This window comes from Ananas comosus, linkage group 22, assembly GCF_001540865.1.
Source record: "Ananas comosus cultivar F153 linkage group 22, ASM154086v1, whole genome shotgun sequence".
Taxonomy (NCBI): Eukaryota; Viridiplantae; Streptophyta; class Magnoliopsida; order Poales; family Bromeliaceae; genus Ananas; species Ananas comosus.
In genome coordinates, this window is record NC_033642.1 from 1334226 (window position 1) to 1354791 (window position 20566).

The window sequence follows — 20566 nt, forward strand, 5'->3', positions numbered from 1 at the left end:
AATAAACCTATACCTACCAATATACGTATCGCATGTTCTCGTGAAAACTATATACATACATACGTATTAAATAAAAAAAAATAAAGTTATATTATATGTATTTATACTAAAGGCTTTGCCCAGGGAAGGAGATCACATTCGATTCTTGTGCCCATTAGTCTCCTCTTGCATCGGAAAAAGTGCTTGATAAGTTAAGATTAATTTACATATAGAACCCTGGCTCTTTAGATAATATCAGAAACGCCTATTTCTATTTATTTTTTAATATAAATTTCCAAGGTTTTAGTTTTTACATCATTAAATATCTTGCATAACCCATCTTCGGGGTAAATGCAAGAATAATCAACTAACAATTTTAACTTATTAAGACTTTATATATAATGAGAAAAATAATTTTAACGCTTTGTGCTATCAATAGTATTCTAACCGGACTCACTCTCTCTCTCTCTCTCTCTCTCTCTCTCTCTCTCTCTCTCTCTCTCTCTCTCTATATATATATATATATATGAGCTAGGCTGGTATACTATCGGTAGCACGAAGGTCTTCATGCTACGAAATTGTTTTTAATGATACAGCTTCCAAATCAACGATTGGCTCAGATAGATATGATCTGCACTATTAAAAATATTTAAAAACTAAATTTCATAATTTTTTGGTTTTATTTACCTATCAAACGAGTAGTCTGAAAATAAACGGATGAAAATAAAAATCTCATAAAAAATGACGATAAAAGACTTGAATTTAAAGTCAGAGATATTAATCTTACTCTAAATAGTGAAAAAAAAAATTCTATCAAAATTTTATCAGATTTGGATTGTTTTACACCGTTAAATTCACAAATGCGTATATATGGTAATTTCACTGTTTTGTTCATAAAAATTTATCCTTATAAATTTGATATACTTATCAAATATAAAATATAAATGACAAAACTATTACACTCCTACTCTGAAAAAGACCAAAAAAATTGTATGAAATGGTGTAGACAACAGTAAAGACTAATACAAATTACCTGAAAGGTCAAGGACCAAGATATAAATATCTTTTTATGAGTTAGTTAATACAAATTACCTGAAAGGTCAAGGACCTAGATATAAATATCTTGTTATGAGTTAGTTAATACAAATTACCTGAAAGGTCAAGGACCTAGATATAAATATCTTGTTATGAGTTAGTTAAGTGGAAGATAGTTTATTAGTGACAGCTAATAAGACCTACTATTCTAGTGAAAAATTTAACAGAAACTCTTCGATCGAGTTATCGACGAACCAAGTCACGATCAATTATTACAAAAAGATGCAAAAAAAAATTATATTTATTTCGCCTGCACGATTCGATGGAAAAAAAAATAAAAATATGTTTACTGTAGAGACAGCTAAGGGGCTAATATAAAAAATGTAGAATTTTGGGATCTGTTGGTCTTTATAATATTTCTCAATGATTGGGTTAAGAGATGAGGTGAGAATGTATAAATGTTCTCCCGGAAAATAAGGGCTTACCATTGACTCTGAAGCACAGTTACTTGAAGTTAATTTGCATAATAAGATTTAAAAAGTTGCAGAATAGTAAGTGGGATTTTATTGGGTGTTTTGAGTGTGAATGTGGAGTATGCTAATTTGGTATAGATATAGATATCTAAAGTTTATGTGCAAGTGTTGTTTGCGTAAAATCATTTGAAAAAGCAATTTTAATGTAGAAGATTCAAACTTAAATTTTTATTATTTAGGTTTAGAAGCTTACTAGAAACTCATTTTAACATTCTGCTACAGTCAAAATTTTCTCTACTAACCATTGGTTTTTACTTTGCCAAGTTCAAAAGCTGTTTTTCCCTCTTCTTTCATCTTCTATTTATTTTCAGAGAATCAAAACTTCGACACCCAAATCATTAGTAAACTCCACCAAAGTCGACGCCCGTTCCCAACTGTATGACTGGAATAGAGAAGCTGTTGCAAAAACCAAACCAAACGAGTCACAGTTCGCACTTGTTTTGGGCAACTACTAGGGGAGTCCATGATCACAAACTGATACCATACTTGGCTTCGCCTAAGTGTAAGGCGTAGAGTTCCGCAATCTATAAGTTTACAGCAAAAGCAAAAGTTTTAAATTAAAAATTCTAAACTTTCACTTTTAGGCTAATAACTACGAGTCTACGACACACACTATCATAGAACAATATTTCAAAAGTACCCATAGAAAACAGAACATTAATAGCAAAATTTAGCTTTTAGCAGGACATTTCCCAGACCGCATGAAGAGGCAAAGTCACACACAGAAACATATTGAGTTGCACTGTCTCATGTAAACATCTCAAACACATGGCCCAATTGGTCCACAATGCCATTGTCATAAAGTAAGCAAAAGAAACTGTTGTAAACAGCTGAAGTAGGAACTTACTGTAGTGGCTGAAGGACTGTAAACAGTAAAGATACCATACAAAGTAGGGAATTGAAAAGAAATAATATAATTAGGTATACCATAGGCCCATCTAAGTTGTTCTCAAAATAAAATAGTGATCACACATGGACAGCACTTAAAGATCTAGCACAGTTTACATAAAGATACTAACATCTGAGTGTTTCTACAGATATCAAGATGCAAAGATCATCATCAAAAGTATGTAAAAAACCCTAGACACTTGGGAGTAACTTTTTACACACATGCAGAGATTTGACGTGGGACCGAGACAGATGAGCAATGCCACATTCACTGAAATTAGTTATTAACAATACGAAAAGAACAACTGGGACCACAGTAGACGCTGGTCTTAAGCTTATCCAAAGCTTTCGGCAATACACAATTTGCAAATCAACTCGCTAAAGAAACGAAACATCAAACATCAAGCTAACCAACCAAATAAAACGAACAATAATTCCACTGCTTTACAACCTATATCGAAACATGCCATGTTATGCTCTACCCCTAATCTTTTCCCGCCATCTGGTAAGCCTAGGAAACGCACGGGTTTTGGAGATTATTTACCAAAAAAGGTGATTAGCTTTTCCTCCAGAAGCTCCATGACAGTAAAACAAAGATTCGGGGCATTTTAACGCATTACTTGCCTGATCCCTATCGCAGATTCTTAAATTACTGTAAATAAGAGTCTCATCAACTAAGAATATAATAAGTAATCGGCTATGATCTGATCTAAGTTGAATCAAAAACACATAACGAAACAAACTAGTCTACATGGCAGACCCAAAGTAATGCTACAGACAGGGTGCCCTTTCTTGAATTTCCCGGAATTTCCAATCAATGTTTGAACACAATATTACGACAATACAAAATCCATAATATCTGATGTATGCTAGCCATCTCAAACTCTTCCCCCATAGATCTTTCTAAGTTAAAAATAAAATAGAATAAAAATAAAATCTAGCAAGTAGATCAAATGAATGCAAAATTTTATCTTAGTGTGTTTCATCTAACCGGATGCTGCGCATGCATTCTCAACAAAACTAGCAGAATTAGTCATGTGCAAAGGCCCGTGGACAGGACACAGAATTCAGCCAAATGCAAATGCATTAGCTCCCAGAACGCAAATGAGAATGCTCTGAAACTTAAAGTTCATTTGGATGGACAGGCGACAAAAGAAAAAGATCTACTTCAACTTGAATTTTAGGCAAGGTGTTTTAACATTGGTCCAGTGAAAGCATATTAAGTTGTTGAAATCTCCTGGTTCAGGAACACAATGGGAGCTATTCACAAGGCAGAAATGGTAGTCAAGATATGCATTGCCAATACAAATTAACCGTTTCATTGAGAAGTGCCCAAATGACTAATCAAGTTGAGTCTAGCACAAGCTTCAGAGCACATTAACGTTACAAATAGAGCAAAATTTATAAGAACATGGCAAAGTATTCAAAATAAAGCTTCATGCAAAAATAGTTTGGAACACTATAATGGCAAAAAAAATGTTTGAATTGTATTTTGTAATTTTGAGGTGAAATCTAGAGTCTAGACAGCAGAACTTTTATTTAAATAATAGAAATGGTTACAAACAAACACGAGATTTCTAGCGGCAGCAACTGGTTAGGTTTCAATCTCCATAGTCTAAGCAATACAGGTGAATTCATGTCCAGCTTAGTCAACTCAAATCTTCTTTACATTTATCAACTCCCTTTTGGTTTACCATGGAAATGCTAAATGTGCATATTCTATAGCTTCAGATTCAATTTCCCCTCTAATATAACCTGTTTATTTTGCACTCAAATCTAGCTTTCATATTTTCTGTCGCTGATTAGCAATATGTGAAACCTTTGATGATAAAGTGCTAAAGAAATTCCTCTTATCTAATTTTTAGACTGTTAAATAAATTAATTACTTTCATGCTCCTGCAGGTATTACTCTGCTCCAACTATCCTGGATTTAGTTAGAAGGTATTACTCTGCTCCAACTATCCTGGATTTAGTTAGAATGAGAATTGAAGCATTAGTCATTATTAGATCAGTAGTATAGATGTTCAAATAAGTTCTTAATACTCTGATGGCCACAATCACTTAGATATAAGCTCTTCCATAATATCTTCTTTATGAAGCAATCACACAAAGATAGAAGCATGTAGCTATCCAATTGATTTGGGTATCATGACTAAAGATCATAAAACTTATTTCCATTCTTGAAGCTCTTAATAGTATAGCAACTTTATGGTATTATTACTTACTTACAAGCACTATGAAGCACGTGTATAGACTTATAAGATGCATAAGCACCTTTTATACAGTTTTACCCCAGCACATGGTTTTCACCATCCGAATGCGTAACTCCACCAAAAGTGTAAAGCAAATATCAAAATTGTCAACCACATCGAAATGGAAAAGCAGGAAAATGTTCCAAGTAGAAACAATAAGAAGCTGCAACATTGCTGCCAAACAAAGTCGGAAACAATATTTATTATTGCATAAAAATCATTTAATAGTTGAACTAGCTGGGAAAAGTACGATAATTAAACTAGAGCGGTTGCTCAAAAAAATGGAACCTGTGCAATTCATCTACATTACAACAAACATATAACTCAAAGTTATTCATATTGAAGTTCATCCTACTGTACCCAACTTTCAAGTACTAGGCCACCTGAGAGTAAGTAATACTCATTAATTTTGCGGATGGCAACCTCCTACCAATCAAGAGCTCCAAGATAGCAGAAAGCACAAACAGACAAAAAGATTATATAAGAACATAGAATTCATACCAATTACAGAAACAGGAGATTCCAAACAATGCTCTCAAATACAATCATAACAGATAAAGAATGGCAAAACCAAGTAAAGTAAGATCCATTCCAAGATGAAACAACTTTTTATAAACATTCCATTAAAAGAAATTGAATTCATCAACTTTGGAAAATCAACATGTTATCTGTAAAAGGAAAGAACCTGGACATTTCTCAACTATATTGAAAGCAATGACAGCAGAAGTAATTCCTATAAAAAAAGGCAGAAAAATGGGAATTAAACAAATCTAACAAAGCTTTTACCTGTAACAAATAATCTGTCTCATAACTAATTGCCGCAATGATCACCACCATTGATGGACAAGCACACCACTCTCCCTGAGAGAAGTGAACAGCTCAAAACACTCCCCATATGTATTATGGTATTTGGGCGATCTCTGCCCAGGGCAGCACTTTTGCCACCGGTTATAATGGCACTCCAAGAAGAGTTCGTCAATTAGGCAGATAGCCCCTGTCTCAAAAAGCCTCGGCACAAGATCAAACTCGGTCCCCTCCACATCCATCTTCATGACAACGTAGTCATTCTTCGATACCGTTCTCTTCAGCCACTGTGCGAAATCGAACCCGTGGATTGCCCGCACTTCGCCCGAGGACACAGGATTGGAACCACCGACAGGCCTAATCCGGCCCATCCCGTGGCCCTTCTCATCGTCCTTGCGATCCGGGTTCTGGTTAATCTCAAAGGTTAGGGTCTCGTTTCGCACCCACGCTGCAAAAGGCAGCAAATTGACCCCTTTTTTGGAAGCATATTCTTTGTGGAAGGCTTTGTCGGCCTCAATTGCATAGATTTCGAAGGTGTGGTTCTGCTTGGGGTACTGCTTCTTGAACCAGCTTCCAATGCTCGAGCCGTAGCTTCGGGCACCGACATCGACATAGACGTATCGTTGCTTAAAGCTTATGTCGGCCACCAAGGGAAGGTATTTGATGTTCTTGAGGTTTCTCTTCAGGGTGATCCATGGCTTCAATGGCTCCTCTTCAATGAGGGGCTCGGCTAATTGTACGATTTGGAGCTTGTGCTCAGGGATGGAGCACTTATTCACGGAATTGCCACCGGAGGGGCGATCGGAGTTCTCCGAATCATCCTCCTCGGGGCTAAGAATGCTACTACTACCTACTTGCTTCTGGAAGACGATCTCACGCAGGGTTGAGGACGAATCCGGGCCATTGATCTCGCGGGAACGGATGGATTTGAAGCCGGGGAAGAGATCCCGGAGAGATCGGAGACTATACAGGTCGGCGGCGGAGGCGGTGTGGACGGCGAGGAACCCTTCGGGTTTCGTCGTCCTCGCGATCTCCGCCGCGAGATCGGCGGGGCGCTTCGACCGATCGAGGCTGAGCCCGGCGAAGACGAAATCGAATTCGCCGGCGGCGAACGGCTGCCGGAGTAGGTCGCCGGCGACGACGAGCGGCGGCGCCTTCTTCTTAGCAACTCCGACGGCGTCGGGGACGCCGATCTCCCTAAGGGCGAGGACCTCGTAACCCGCGGGGGCGTCGACGCAGAGGGATCGAGAGGCCGGGGAGAGGAAGCCCTCGGCGAGGAGGTCCTGGAACACAGCGGAGTAATACTCCACAGCCTTGCGCCACTCGCGGCTCGTCCAGAGGGCGCGCAGCGCCGGGGTGGAGGCGGCGGCGCCGCCGCGACCGCCGCCGCCGACGACGCGGACGAAGGGCCCGCCGCCGCTTCCCGCGGCGGCGCCGTCGACGGCGAGGTCGGAGGGGGAGGAGAAGAGGCAGAAGTCGCCGGAGTCGCAGGCGCCGCCGTGGACGGCGACGACGTAGACGAAGCGGAGGAGGAGGACGAAGACGCCGAGCAGGAGAACCCTAACGAGAAGCTTGCGCACGGAGCTCGGCTTGGAGGTGGGCTCCATGGCGATAGAACGGAGCAAGCAATCTACGCAGAAACCGAAAAGAAAACCCCAACCCTAACCCTAGATCGAATCTAGCGGGCGCAGAAGCGCGCGGAGGTGTGGTTAGCGCCGATGAGGGGTCGAGGCGAGGAGGAGGAGGAGGAGAAGGGTACGAATCGAAAATAGAATAGCTTCGCAGGGGCAAAACGGTAATCCATGAGGCGTCGACCGTCGCGACCTCTCTTACCCTTCCCTCCCTCCCATGGTTATCGCGCTTTCTCCTCCCCTTCTCCCTTCGCTCTCCCCTCTCCCTCCCCTGTTTTCTTTTTTTCTTTTTTTAATTATTTACCTAAATTCTCCACGCACTACGCCCCTGAACCTTTCAGGAAATTACGGGAGATGCCATTACCTTTTTTAGGCATAGGGTGGTGGGGTCACGCGCCGATAGGTCTAGAACATCAGAAGGAATTTAATTAAATAATTTTTTAAAAAAAAGAAAAAAAAATTTAAATAAATCTGAGCCGTCCATTTAGTGGTCGTGGTCCTCGAGATGGGTTTATATCACATTATTACCACTTTACCCTCGTCAGTTCATAGGTTCACGAGAAACATAACGGCTATTGAAACTGCCTAAAAAAGGACGCTGGAAAAGCTGCAGCGGAGTTAACCGGGAAGGGGTGGCAGTTTCGCAAATTTATAGAAGTTGAGGGGGGAAATTTTAGGAGAAGTCGTAGCGGATTCGGAGGAGAGTATCGCTGATTCCGCTGGCTCGGTCCCTCTGTTCGACGCGGATATGATCATCGGGATAGAGAATCCTAGCCGTCCGATGATGGACGGCAGTGATTAAGAGAATTATCTGTTTAAACGGTGGATCTTACGTGCCCGCATGCGGTGCCATCCGGGGAGTAGATCCGCCCCGTGAGCCATCGCTGGATCCGCGAGAGATTACACCGGACGTGGTCCACCACATCACCGACGAACCAATCACCTCCCACGTATAATTGACGCGAGAGGATTGGTCCGTGGTGGACCAGGGTCTATGGAATAATTTCCGTTCCACCGCGTCACTTTTGACTTGCGGTGGTCCCATCATAGTTTTACTTGGACTGGATGTGGGACCCGTTTCTTACATATCTGGGACTCTACTCCAAATGCCACGTGGCTTTAATATTCAATATACATTTATTTAGTTAAAAGAAATTCAATTTGTTTTTTTTCTTAGGATTCAAAAAATTCAACCTTTATTTTATTTATTTATTTTTTAGTTTAAAGTAAGATTATGGTTTCGTTTTGATTGTGGGGTGATTACGTTACGTGCCACAAGAATGTACGATAAAAAAAATATTTTATTTGTTTATGTACGTAATATTACGTTTCACATATCGCAATGAATAGATTGCAATATATTTTCTACAATTCCACATAAAAAATACATAAATATATTTTTATATATTTTTATTCTGATTTTATTTATATTATTGGGTTTGTTTAGTTAGATTGTTCTCTTGAATTCACTAATTCCACCATAATTAGCCTTATTTAAAAATAAACATGCCCTAAAACAATGGGGTTTGTTCTGAATTTATATTCTTTGGTTAATTTTTTATTCTTTATTTCTTATTTTTCACCCTTGTGCCCCTTATTAGATGGTCATTTGTTGGAGAAGGGTTCCTCTCTTAATTAAATAAGAAAATACAAATGTTGAGAGTGATATATCCTAATTCCTAAGAATGGAACTTATTAATTGGAAGTTTGTGACAGCTATAAGATGGTGGCTTGGTAGGGCAATAAGAGAAAATTATAGTAAAAGATGCATATTTATTAGAAATAAATTAAATGTATTTGATTTAATTAAATTTAGACACGTAATAATTGAATTTAATAAATTTAGTTAATTAGTAGTGATTTTGGGTCTGTTAATTTTTAATTTTTTGGCAGATAAAGTCATTAATTTTCATAAGTTATTAGCATGTCATTTAGACAATTAAAACATTAGGAATTCATATAAGCATAATTTTGTGTGAGATAATCAGATAATTAATAAAAAAGTAAAGAGTTAAGGTATACTAATTTAAGCATGGTTGACAGGCTTAAGCTTTTCAGATTAGAAAAGTTTTCTTAGATATAATAATACGGAAATTCATATCTACTATATCTGAACCCGAATTAAATTTACATTAATATGATATATATAAATATTTGATATTATATTTTAACATGTACTTTAGCCATTTAGATTTTAATATAGTAAGTATGTTTTGAAATACGGTAAAGAGATATAATATTTTTCGGTTCGGACTTTTGGTTGGTTTCGGATTTGGATGTGAATTTTCAAAATCCATCAGGTTCGGATTTCGGGTTTAAGTTCGGATTTTGAAAAGCCGTCCCGAAATCCGACCCATTGGCATCCGATCCAACGGCCCAACCTCTCTGTCTCTTCCTCATATAGGCCCAATAGAGGCCCATATTCTTTGAGCGGGGCCCACTCACATCCTTCACTCCACCCAAAAGAAAAAAAATACTGGTGCTTATAATATTGCCGGGTTGCCTTTGCATAAAATTAAGATATTAAAAAAATTTATTGCGTATATTTCAAAAATATAAAGACGAAAAAAGAAAAACAAAATCGTAATTTAAAGATTTTATTTGTTTATTTATTTTTAAAAGAGATAATTGTATATATCCCTAAAATATCTATTTTTCTTTCCAATATAACCATCATATGTTCCTTCGCTATTAAAAGTATTTCAGCAGTTACCATTCGTTAAGTTATCTCAGATTAAATATGAGTTAAATGTCTATCAAAGTTAAAAAAAATAAAATACTTTTTTTGCCCTTAACTTAGGATAAATAAAAAAAAATTGATGATAATAACGGGGTATATTTGAAAAAATAAAAGATTAAAATATTTCTTTTGCTCCTAATTTATGGATAAATAGGAAAAATTGGTAATAATAAAAGGTTATATTTAAAGGGTAAAATAATAATTTTACAGATATAATGATTATTACTAATAATTTACTATTAGAATTTAACTTTAGTAATATATTTGAAATAATTTAAAACGTAAAAAAATATTTTTAATATTAATCGGATAAATTAAAATTTTAAAAATTTTTAGGAGTATATAAGTAATTGTTCTTAAAATAATAAAAAAAAAAGCGATTCGTTACTTGAAATTTGACTGCTTACGTGGCGGCGATCCACTCTCGACACTTCTCATTCCTTTCTTACTCTCCGAACCATCTCTCTCCGCATTGCTTCGTGGGCTTATTCCCCACGCACCACTTATTCTCCCCCGTCCCTATTCCGACCCCTCTAAGCCCCCTCTCTCCCTTTCTCTCTCTCTCTCTCTCTCTAAACCCTACTCTCGTCTCCTTCCCCCTCCTCAAATCAAACCCGCCCATGGCGACGACGCCGTCTCTGCTCCCGCCGCCGGAATCCGCGGCGCCGAAGGAGGGCGGCGCCGCCGCCGCCGCCGCCGACGGCGGCGGAGGAGGGGTGGTGGCGGCGGTGCTGCGGCGGTGGAGGCGAGAGGATCTCCTGGAGCGGGGCTCGCTCCTCCTCCGGGGCTCCGCGTGGGTGTTCTCGCTCATCGCGCTCGTCGTCATGGCCTCGAACAAGCACGGCGATTGGAGGAACTTCCACCGCTACCAGGAGTACAGGTTAGGGTTCTACGCGCTCTCGCGCCTATCTACATAGATCGCTTCTTTACTTCCGCTCAATCGGATTGCGTTCAGATTTTTATATAATACATGATCACATAGTATTAGACTCGAATTTCTTCTTTTTTTTTTAATTTTTTTTAATAAATATGTGAATATGAATTAAGCAAATGAATCCAGAAGCTCAGAGAATGGTATATATTGTTAATATATTCAACACAGTAATTATACCCATGATCTCACGAAGACGAGAAAATTTACATTTCAGAAATAATTTTAAAGCACAGAATAATAAAATAATTATTGTCATTATTATTACTGTTCGATGTTGCTATCATTATTATTATTATTATTATTATTGCTATTAAATTTTCGTAGGTATCTGGTGGTGATCACGGCACTGGCGGTGCTGTACTTGACGGTGCAGGTGCTGAGGCAGGCCTACCAACTGAGCGGCAGAATCGACCCGGTGCGAAAGCCGACTGCAGAGATCATCGATTTCGCAGGAGATCAGGTTGGTCCCAAATTTATTCATTTTTATTAATCTTTTTACTATTTTTGAAAATAATTAATATGCATGCCAACTATTTGTCGAATAAATTCGATCAATTGCAACTGTTTCTGAATAACGGGAATTTAAATTTAAGCTTTAAAGTAAGTGCATGAGTAAAGCAGCATAAAGCGGTACAGCGGTGACTCGCACTTTGATTACTCGTGTGAGAAAATTCGCTACTTTCGCATATTGCAGTGCATCCAGTCAAAAGAATTTTGGACGAAAATATATTTTATTATGCTTTTTTTTGGGGGGGTTCATAAGAGAAATCACGCCACTTTCTATCGCTTTAACATGTTATCGCTTATGAAAATAAATAAAATAATTTTTACTGAACTTTTTCAGCGTGCGCTAAAAGCACTTTCACGATCCCAAACACAAGAACTATTTCGAAATGACCCCGCAATTAGATTTTTATTATTTTTTTTTATGTAAATAATTTGAATCGGAGAAATAGGAGTTTTTAGAGCTCTAATTGTGCCTCAATATATAAATAAGAGTTTTTTTTTTTTTTTTTTGAGAAATAGGTAGCACGCTATCTGCTTCATTCATTAAGTAAAATGAACTGAGCATACAAGTTGGAAACAGCTTAGGCCTCCGGAAAGCCGGCAAAAAGATAAAATTAGAAATTAAACAAAAAAAAAATCAGGGTAGCAAAAGAAAGAAAGTGGAACAGAAAAATTTAGAAGGGGTACAGAAGAGAGTTGTGACGATGAATGCTAATAGCTAATAAAAATATCAAATTTAACGAAAATCTCACTTTGGCATCGTTGACAATTTTTTTAAACATTAATTTTTAAATACTATTAAGAGGGTTTTGTTTATTATCTTTCCTCGGCGAGCATTGAAATTCAAGCATTTTATATCTGAATGACCAATATATAATCTTAATTATATTGCTATAAAATGAAATTAATGTTTGTGGTTAATTTAGACACTATGGTTAGAAGGATGAACGAGAACATAACATTAATACTAATGGAAATGGTTGAATTTTATTACTCACTTTTCTGGTGGTGGTTATGACATTGTCGACCATTAGATAATAATCTCATTAAACATCACTGTGACAATAAACAAAATGACTTTGTAAATTCTCTAATATTTTGAGCTGAAACTAAAGATTTATTATTCTTGCTGTTGCAGCTGATCGCGTACCTGCTCATCTCTGCACTATCTGCTGCTATTCCTCTCACGGATCGCCTTCACAGAGTCATACATAACACATTCGTCGATTCATGCGCCGCCTCGATTAGCATGGCCTTTTTCGCTTTCGTGGCCCTCGCTCTCTCAGCTCTCGTATCTGGTTTTAGACTCTCCAAACAATCGTACATCTAACGTACCTACGTAGAGTATACATACCCCTGTACAATTCTCTCCATCTCGCGAGACTACTATAAGGTGTGTGTATTTGATGCCTTTGTACAGTAGAGAATATTGGTGTCGATAGTTTTACATCTTTCTTTATTCTTTATATGATCTTTAGTTTTGCTTTACTTTTATAAAGAAAAAAAAAAAAAACCATAATTTCCACATCCATTTGTATCACGTTAAAGGAGTCTCAATATGTTTTATTTATTATAATGCATGGGCAAAAGAGCTCTGTCCTAGAAAAATAATTAACTTCGCTGATTAGCTTTAAAGGGGAGTCTACGTCACGCGTAACTTTCCCTTCCCCCAACCAAAATGGATGGGAACGATGAGGTGTCATGTCGAAGTAGGCGTTTGTGTCCCTGTTACACTAAATTAATTTTTATATATATTAGGAATGTAGTTGAATTTAGGTTTGCAGAGTTTTCTCATTATTATTATAAGGGCAAAATTTAATCAGCCGCGAATCTGTCCCGTCAAATTTCGTCTTGAATAAATATTTAAATTATAAATAATTATTAAATTAAAAAATAGTTGCTTTAATAATAAATTATTTTTTATTAAAATTAATAATATTTTATTTTATTTTATTTAAATTCGAAAGGAAAAGGAAAAGAAACATTGGCTGCAGGAGGCAGAATTTTAGCGGGAATGAATCATAAAGAAGTTATTTAATCTCGTCAGGTCGGGTCGGGTCGGGTCGGGTCTTCATCTTTGGCATCTGGATCCGTTCCGTTTGCATCCGTTGTACCCACCGTTTCCTGTCACGCGGCTTCAAGTATTAATCTCCCACCTTACATACATCATCACCGTCCAATCATGATCACACGGCTCAGATACACCTGAAAAATATACCCCTAGACCCGGCACCCGGTATATTCAACAATCGGAAAAACCAGCATCGGGCTCTGCGATCGGATAAGGTCGGCGCAAGATCCGACAAAAATATGTACATACGTATCCCTTTCCCCAAACTACCCCTCCAAAACGACACAAACTACGAGACGCCCGTCGCACGTTTTACACTCGCGCCCGTAACACAGTGCCACTTTCGTAATTCGGGCCCATTTTGGGGGGAGTTATTTACACGTGTCTCCCTATAATTCATAGACGGGGGGCTATTGCGTTTTCCATACTACTCATCACTCCAATTGCGGTGGATGTAATTAGCGGGTAAATCATGTCGGGTTTGAATCCGGGAGCGGCGCCATACTTGCCGGGGCTGTTCCGGGCGGTGGAGGACTACTCGCCGGAGTGGTGGGAGCTCGTCGGGTCGTCACCGTGGTTCTGTGACTACTGGCTCCGCGACCGCTTCCTCGACCCCGAAAATGCCCCTGATCCGACCGATATTTACGACTCCGCCATCCCCGACGACCTCCACGCCTTCTTCTTGGGTACGTGCGCATTGTTGGAAGCGTAGTTACCAGAAGTATTTTTTTTTCTAGTTGAATGAGTTTTATTAGATATGTCATTTTTTTTTTTTATTTATTGGTGCAGATCATGATGTTGATGATACGGAGGAGGAAGAGGACGGAAAAGGAGGAAAGAGGCGAAAGGAGATGGTGGTTTGCGGGGCGGAGAAGTGGCGGATGTCGCGGCGGAGGGCGCAGGCGGCGAGATATGGAGAGAAAGCCCCTAAGATTGTGAAGATCGTGAGAGTGAGTCCGAGACCGATTCAACAGCCCAAGTAAAACGAATCGAGCAGAGTCAACTCACCGAGTCATGGAACGTGTGTGCGTGTGGGGGCGGAGTTGTATTAATGTGGCATGTATTTTGTCTTTTGTCTTTTTCTCTTTTCTTTTCCTTTTTTTTCGGTTAAGCTATTATCTAGCTTGTATGGTTTGTAAATTAACATGGAATAAGAAAATAATGGAGTTCCCCCATCTCTCTCTCTCTCTCTCTCTAGCGATTTTTTATTTTCTTATCAATAATTGAAAAATGTTATTCAAGCTCAGCCAAGGTAGATAGGGCCCTACAAAATACAAAGTTTTTTTTTTAAAAAAAAATTGTAATCAGTATTATAATTTTTATATGAAAGGAGTCTAATATATATATATATATATATATATATATATATATATATATATATATAACACTATTCATCAGGTTGTTTCCTTTCTCATATTGGGGTCTTAATTTTGACAATGCATACATAATATAATGGATTAAATCTCTATATATATATATATATATATATATATATATATATATATATATATATATATATATAAGTTGAGCTATGATACTTTTACAAGTATCACAATCATGATGTTATTAGGTTTTAAGCCATTAGATCTACTTTTTGATTATTAATAGCCATTGGATTAAACACTATTCCACCTACCACCACCTACCACCACCTATCACTATCATCTCAACCTCACATCTCTCCATCCAAGGGCTAAAAACACACAAGTATCACCCCCATGATACTTTTACAAGTATTCTAGCCCTACTATATATATATATAGAGTGAGGCTATTATGCTATCAGAAGCACGGAGCCTTCCGTGCTTCCAGCTCGTTTTCGATGTTGCGATTTTCAAATCGTCGATCGGCTCCGTTAAACTTGATCTAGAGTATTTGAAGTACCTAGAAAATAAATTTTATAATTTTACGATATCATTTGCCTAGTGAACGAAGGGGCACAAAATCAACGGTTGAAAATAAAAATCTTACAAAATGTAATAATATGACATTAAAATTTTAAATCAAATATATTGATCTTATTTTATATAGTATAAAGAATTTTCTATCAAAATTTCACGTGATTTGGATATTTCTACACCGTTAAACTTGCAAACGGCTCACTACAGCCATTGAAATTTGTTGATTTTGAGCCCATTCGATCACTAGGCAAATGATATCGAAAAATAATAAAATTTATTTTCTATGCACTCCAAATACTTTAGATTAAGTTTAACGGAGCCGATCGACGATTCGAAAGTCGCAACATTGAAAACGAGCTGGAAGCACGGAAGGCTCCGTGCTTCCGATAGCATAGTAGCCTCACTCTATATATATATATATATATATATATATATATGTGACGAACGAGGAGTTAGCCCTGTCGACCCACTCAAAATTCCAAAGTTGGGCCTACCCAAAGCCTACAAAATTTGAGGCCAATTTAGCCCGACCCGTTTATCATAAGATTGTTTAACTATAAGGCCCAAATCAGTTATTAGCAAGACGAGTCACCCCCCACAAGGTCGGTTAAGATTAGCAAGACGAGTCTCTCATCGTCTGATGCTTATGAGTTTTTTAACTAGACAGTAGCATGTCAGAGGCTATCTAAGATCAAAAGGTTAAGAGTGTTAAGCGTGCTAGGATTAGAGCAGCTCTAGGATGGATGACCCTCCGCAAAACGGGATATTGCAGTTTATTGTAAGAATGTTTATTTATAAGGCCCAGATTAGTTGCTAGCTACTAAGCCCATCTGAAAATAAATTAAAGTACGTGTCTTATTTAGATTATGGGGAAAAAAAAAAGAATTTTACTTTTCTTCCTCGTCTTGTAAGTAACTAATGAGTTTGGCTCAAGTGAGGGGTGTACAATTGAGTCTTATTTTGTGAAGGCTACAATCATGATTATGTTAGTTAGAAATTTGGGAAAACTTCAAAAACCCCCCCAGTGGTTTCGTATTTTTCTCATTTTGCCTCCCTGTGGTTTAAAATATATCAATATGCCCCCTTGTGATTTCTTTTTTTTCTTTTTCTTATCAATTTCATTATTTTTTTTCTTAAATCAGTGATAAAGTTAAAATTAAAGGGTACTAAAGTGAATATTTGATAAATCTAGATGGATATCTGAAGTTTTTTGTATATAATTTAATAAAATATTAACAAAAAAGCTGCCGAAAAGATACAAAGCAAACCACAGGGAGGCAAATTGAAATATTTTAAACCACATGGGGGCAAAGTGAGAAACTACGAAACCACGGGTGGTTTTTGAAGTTTTTCCTGTTTATTTGATTTAGAAATAAATTTAGCTGGAAATGTGAATCAACTAGGATTCGAACTTGGGTCACGGGTACCAACCACCAAGCCTTTTGCCACTTACTCTAGGAACAGTCAGTATAAAAGTATAATTATTAAAATATGTTAATTATGATTATTAATCTCAAAACCAGGCGACAAATACTACCCAAGTGTTAAGTATACATACAAAGGGTTCATTTGATTCAAATATATCATTACAAAGTCAAAATAAATTAAGATAAAATTACATGAGTAGATTCAGAAATTATATTTTAACTAAATTGGTGTGAATGAGTGGCACCTTAGAGAAAGGATATTTTATTTTATTTTATTTTATTTTTTGTGTGTGGAGAAGAAAACAAAAAAGGTCTTGTGAACTTGCGAATAGGATAAGTTGACCGACTAAATAAACGTGCAAGATAAGTATTTTTATTTTATTATTATTATAATTAATTTATTATTTTTTTTTTTGTGATTACGTCGGGGTAACGAAGTCAACATTGTGGATGTAAACGATTGCTTAGAGCTGTGAACATATGATGTCACTGCTTCTTACTAAGCACAAAATTAACATGTAGATCTTATGATATATTTAAAATATATATTGTACATTAAATCAGTGTCACACGTTTCTTGCGTATATTATACATTATTAATTAATGCAGGGACAAAGTTAATGTAAACTTTTTTTTTTTTGGTGAAAAACTACTTGGAAATATAAATAAATTAGAGTAAACTTCAAATTATTTTCATATAGTTTAGCTTATTTTTATTTTGTTATTTTCTAATTTAAAAAATTGTGCTTTGTCTCCTGTGCTATTTTATCAAAAAATTCGATTCAAATAGGGTAGCATATTAAATAAAAGTATTTAAACAAACCACAAGATGACAAAATAAACAATACGCTAAATCACAGAAGGAGATTGTGTAACCTTTTTAATTATAGAATGATAAAATAAAAATGAGATAAACGTACAGGAGAGGCAATTTGAATTTTACCCTATAAATTAATTTGCAAGTCAAGTCAAATTTTGAGAAGAGCTATTTGTTAAACATAAAAAAAAAAAAAAAAAAAAAATTTTTGGNATTTAAGACTTCTAGAAATCAAATTTCATAATTTTTTGATATAATTTACCTAACGATCAAAAGACCACAAAATTGATAATTTTTAACGGTCGGTATAAAATACTTGCTAGTTTAACAGTATAAAAGAATCAAAATTGGTTGAATTTTTTATAGAAAATTCTATTCACTATTTATATAAAGATCAATAACTCCGATCTTAAATTAAAGGGTCCGATCATCCATTTTTAGAACGTCGTTCGATTTTGACTCTTCATTTTATGCCTGCTTGATTGACTTTATTATGATTTCAAAAAATTACGAAATTTAATTTTTAGAAGTTTTAAATAATATAGATCATATTTAACGGAGTGTATCATCGATTCGAAAGCTCCAGTATCGAAAACAACCTATCAGTACGAAGGGCTCTATAATCTTTTTTGAGAGATAGGTAGCACGCTACACGCTTCGTTTATTTCATTTAGAAATAAACTTAGCTAGAAATGTGAATCAACTAGGATTCAAACTTGGGTCTCGGGTACCAACCACCAAGCCTTTTGCCACTGGCTTTAGGAACGGTCGGTACGAAGGGCTCTATAATCATAAGAAAAAAATAGCCCTATTATATATATATATATATATATATATATATAGTCCGGCTACTATGCTATCGGTAGCATGGAGCGCTCCGTGCTGACAAGTTGTTTTCGATGATGCGGCTTCCAAATCGACGATCGGCTCCGTTAGACTTGATCTACACTATTGAAAGTATTTGGAAAATAAATTTCAAATTTTTTCGACATCATTTGACTAGTGATCAAAAGATCTCAAAATTGACAATTTTAATGGCCGATGTGGTGTGTTTGTGAGTTTAACGGTGTAAAACAATCCAAATACGATGAAAATTTTATAGAAAATTTTATAGAAAATTCTTTTCACTATTTAGAGTAAGATCAGTATATCTGATCTTGAATTTAAATCTTTTATCATCATTTTTTATGAGATTTTTATTTTCAGCCGTTCAATTTTAGACTACTTGTTTGATAGGTATCAGTGATATTGAAAAATTATAAACTTTAAGTTTCTAAATATCTGTATCAATAGTTAGATAAGATCTAACGGAGGCGCGATCGTCGATTGACGCGGGCATCAATCGAAAACATCTTGTAGCCAGAGCGCTTAAGTGGCGTACCGATAAATGAGTAGGCCTAATTCATATAGTAATATATATATATATATATGATTATCATATAATATTATATATATAATAATATATATCATATATATATATATAGAGAGAGAGAGAGAGAGATGGAGTAGAGGGAGAGAGCTACTATCGGGGGCTATCGCAAGCATAGAGGTTCTGATGGTTTCGGCAACTTTGTTAAGCCCAATTACGGACTCAAATAATTAAGGCGTTGGATGATGATTGCGGTCCACCAGGTTGAATGGATACGCTGCTTAGCTTGAGTTTGTCTCCCCACAGGTTGGATTAGTATTAATTCAAAGGTTGAAATTCGATTAATAGGGGTTTAATCTAAAGGGCGGCAAAAATGTGGAAGTGCACGGCAGATCCTCTATGCTTCCATAGCATAATAGCTCTAGGCTGATATTATAGAATATTATATTCTATAATATAAGAGCTAGAATTAGCATTAATGTAAACAACACTTCATTTTTGCTATCAAGTTTTTAACTCTTGGATGAAAATTATAGGTAAGGATGTATTAGTCAATTAGATGTTGAGTGGTTCGGCAACTAGGGTTGAGTGGTCCCCGCACTGGGTTAGTAGTATTTAAATCAAAGGGGGGGTTATGAAATAATGAAAACCAGTTGATACCAAAAAAGCTAAAAATATAACTGTATAAACAATGGGATTTTGCTAATAATATGTACCGCAGTCCAAATCTCTCTCTCATCTCTCTGGAATCCGGATGCCGCAGTAGATTCCCTCAGTAGTTCTCTCTCTCTCTCTCTCTCCCGACTTATCGAATACGCATCTACGATCTGCTCTCCATCTCCTCTTCTCTCTATATAATATATATATATATATAGTTATTATATATACAAATACAAAAAAAAAAAAAAAAAAAAAAAAAAAAAAAAAAAAAAGAAAAAAAAAATATTATATAGTATAGGCAGGCCTACTATACTATTATGAGTATTGGAGCCCTCGTACTCATAAGTTATTTTCGATGATGAAGCTTCCGAATCGACGATCCACTCCGTTAAATATGATCTAGAGTATTTGAAACTTCTAGAAAATAAATTTCATAAATTTTCGAAATCATAATAAAGTCCATCAAGCGGGCATAAAATGAACGGTCAAAATTGAACAACGTCCTAAGAAAGGATGATCGGATCCTTCAATTCAAGATCGGAGTTATTGATTTTTATCTAGGTAGTGAATAGAATTTTCTATCAAAAATTAAACAAATTTCGATTCTTTTATACCGTTAAACTAGCAAGTATCCCATATCGGCCATTAAAAATTGTCAAATTTGTGATCTCTTGATCATAAGGTAAATGATCTCGAAAAATTATAAAATTTGATTTCTCCTAATTTTATTACTAAATTAGGCTAAATTACAGAAAACCCCCTGTCAAAACCCCCTGTAATTTTGATACATATATACGTTTCATATGATTTCAATGTTCTGCAGTAACATAGAATCAGAACAAATTCTGAACTCCTTCATTCTGTGACGCTATGGGTTTAAATCCCCACTGTGCACATTGAAAGGGTTACACCTCGATATTAAATTCCAGTGGATTAAATCCTTATCTCTTGCCTCATTTGTCAATTTGACATGCCTTTCACGATGAGGCATATGTACGTTTCGCATGATTTTGATGTTT

At 36.4% G+C, this 20566-nt stretch overlaps 3 protein-coding genes across 5 annotated transcripts; 2 read left to right on the forward strand and 1 right to left on the reverse strand.

Annotated features, from left to right (window-relative positions):
• Window positions 5282–7384, reverse strand: LOC109727633. The gene has a single exon (XM_020257795.1). The coding sequence runs from the start codon at window positions 7096–7098 to the stop codon at window positions 5515–5517; it is 1584 nt and encodes a 527-aa protein (XP_020113384.1). The 5' UTR covers window positions 7099–7384; the 3' UTR covers window positions 5282–5514.
• LOC109726933 (CASP-like protein 4B1) lies at window positions 10335–13637 on the forward strand. Of its 3 annotated transcripts, none has more exons than XR_002220655.1 (4): window positions 10335–10742; window positions 11121–11256; window positions 12442–12696; window positions 13351–13637. XR_002220655.1 is itself a non-coding variant. In XM_020256756.1 (3 exons), the coding sequence occupies exons 1-3, from the start codon at window positions 10483–10485 to the stop codon at window positions 12631–12633; spliced, it is 588 nt and encodes a 195-aa protein (XP_020112345.1). In that variant the 5' UTR covers window positions 10335–10482; the 3' UTR covers window positions 12634–12791. The 3 variants fall into 3 exon arrangements, 1 of the variants encoding a protein (XP_020112345.1); XR_002220654.1 differs by lacking the exon at window positions 13351–13637 and adding an exon at window positions 13271–13337; XM_020256756.1 differs by lacking the exon at window positions 13351–13637 and having other exon boundaries at window positions 12442–12791.
• LOC109726934 (protein EARLY RESPONSIVE TO DEHYDRATION 15-like) lies at window positions 13769–14557 on the forward strand. Its single transcript, XM_020256757.1, has 2 exons — window positions 13769–14060; window positions 14164–14557. Exons 1-2 carry the CDS (start codon window positions 13847–13849, stop codon window positions 14355–14357), a joined length of 408 nt encoding a protein of 135 aa, XP_020112346.1. The 5' UTR covers window positions 13769–13846; the 3' UTR covers window positions 14358–14557.

What these genes read in the sequence shown, in the direction of transcription:
- LOC109727633 (XM_020257795.1), bottom strand. Translation starts at nt 7,098, where the DNA reads ATGGAGCCCACCTCCAAGCCGAGCTCCGTGCGCAAGCTTCTCGTTAGG.
- LOC109726934 (XM_020256757.1), top strand. Translation starts at nt 13,847, where the DNA reads ATGTCGGGTTTGAATCCGGGAGCGGCGCCATACTTGCCGGGGCTGTTC. An exon ending in CCTCCACGCCTTCTTCTTGG is followed by an intron (nt 14,061 to 14,163) that starts GTACGTGCGCAT and finishes TTATTGGTGCAG; the next exon opens with ATCATGATGTTGATGATACG.
- LOC109726933 (XM_020256756.1), top strand. Translation starts at nt 10,483, where the DNA reads ATGGCGACGACGCCGTCTCTGCTCCCGCCGCCGGAATCCGCGGCGCCG. An exon ending in CACCGCTACCAGGAGTACAG is followed by an intron (nt 10,743 to 11,120) that starts GTTAGGGTTCTA and finishes AAATTTTCGTAG; the next exon opens with GTATCTGGTGGTGATCACGG. An exon ending in TCGATTTCGCAGGAGATCAG is followed by an intron (nt 11,257 to 12,441) that starts GTTGGTCCCAAA and finishes TTGCTGTTGCAG; the next exon opens with CTGATCGCGTACCTGCTCAT.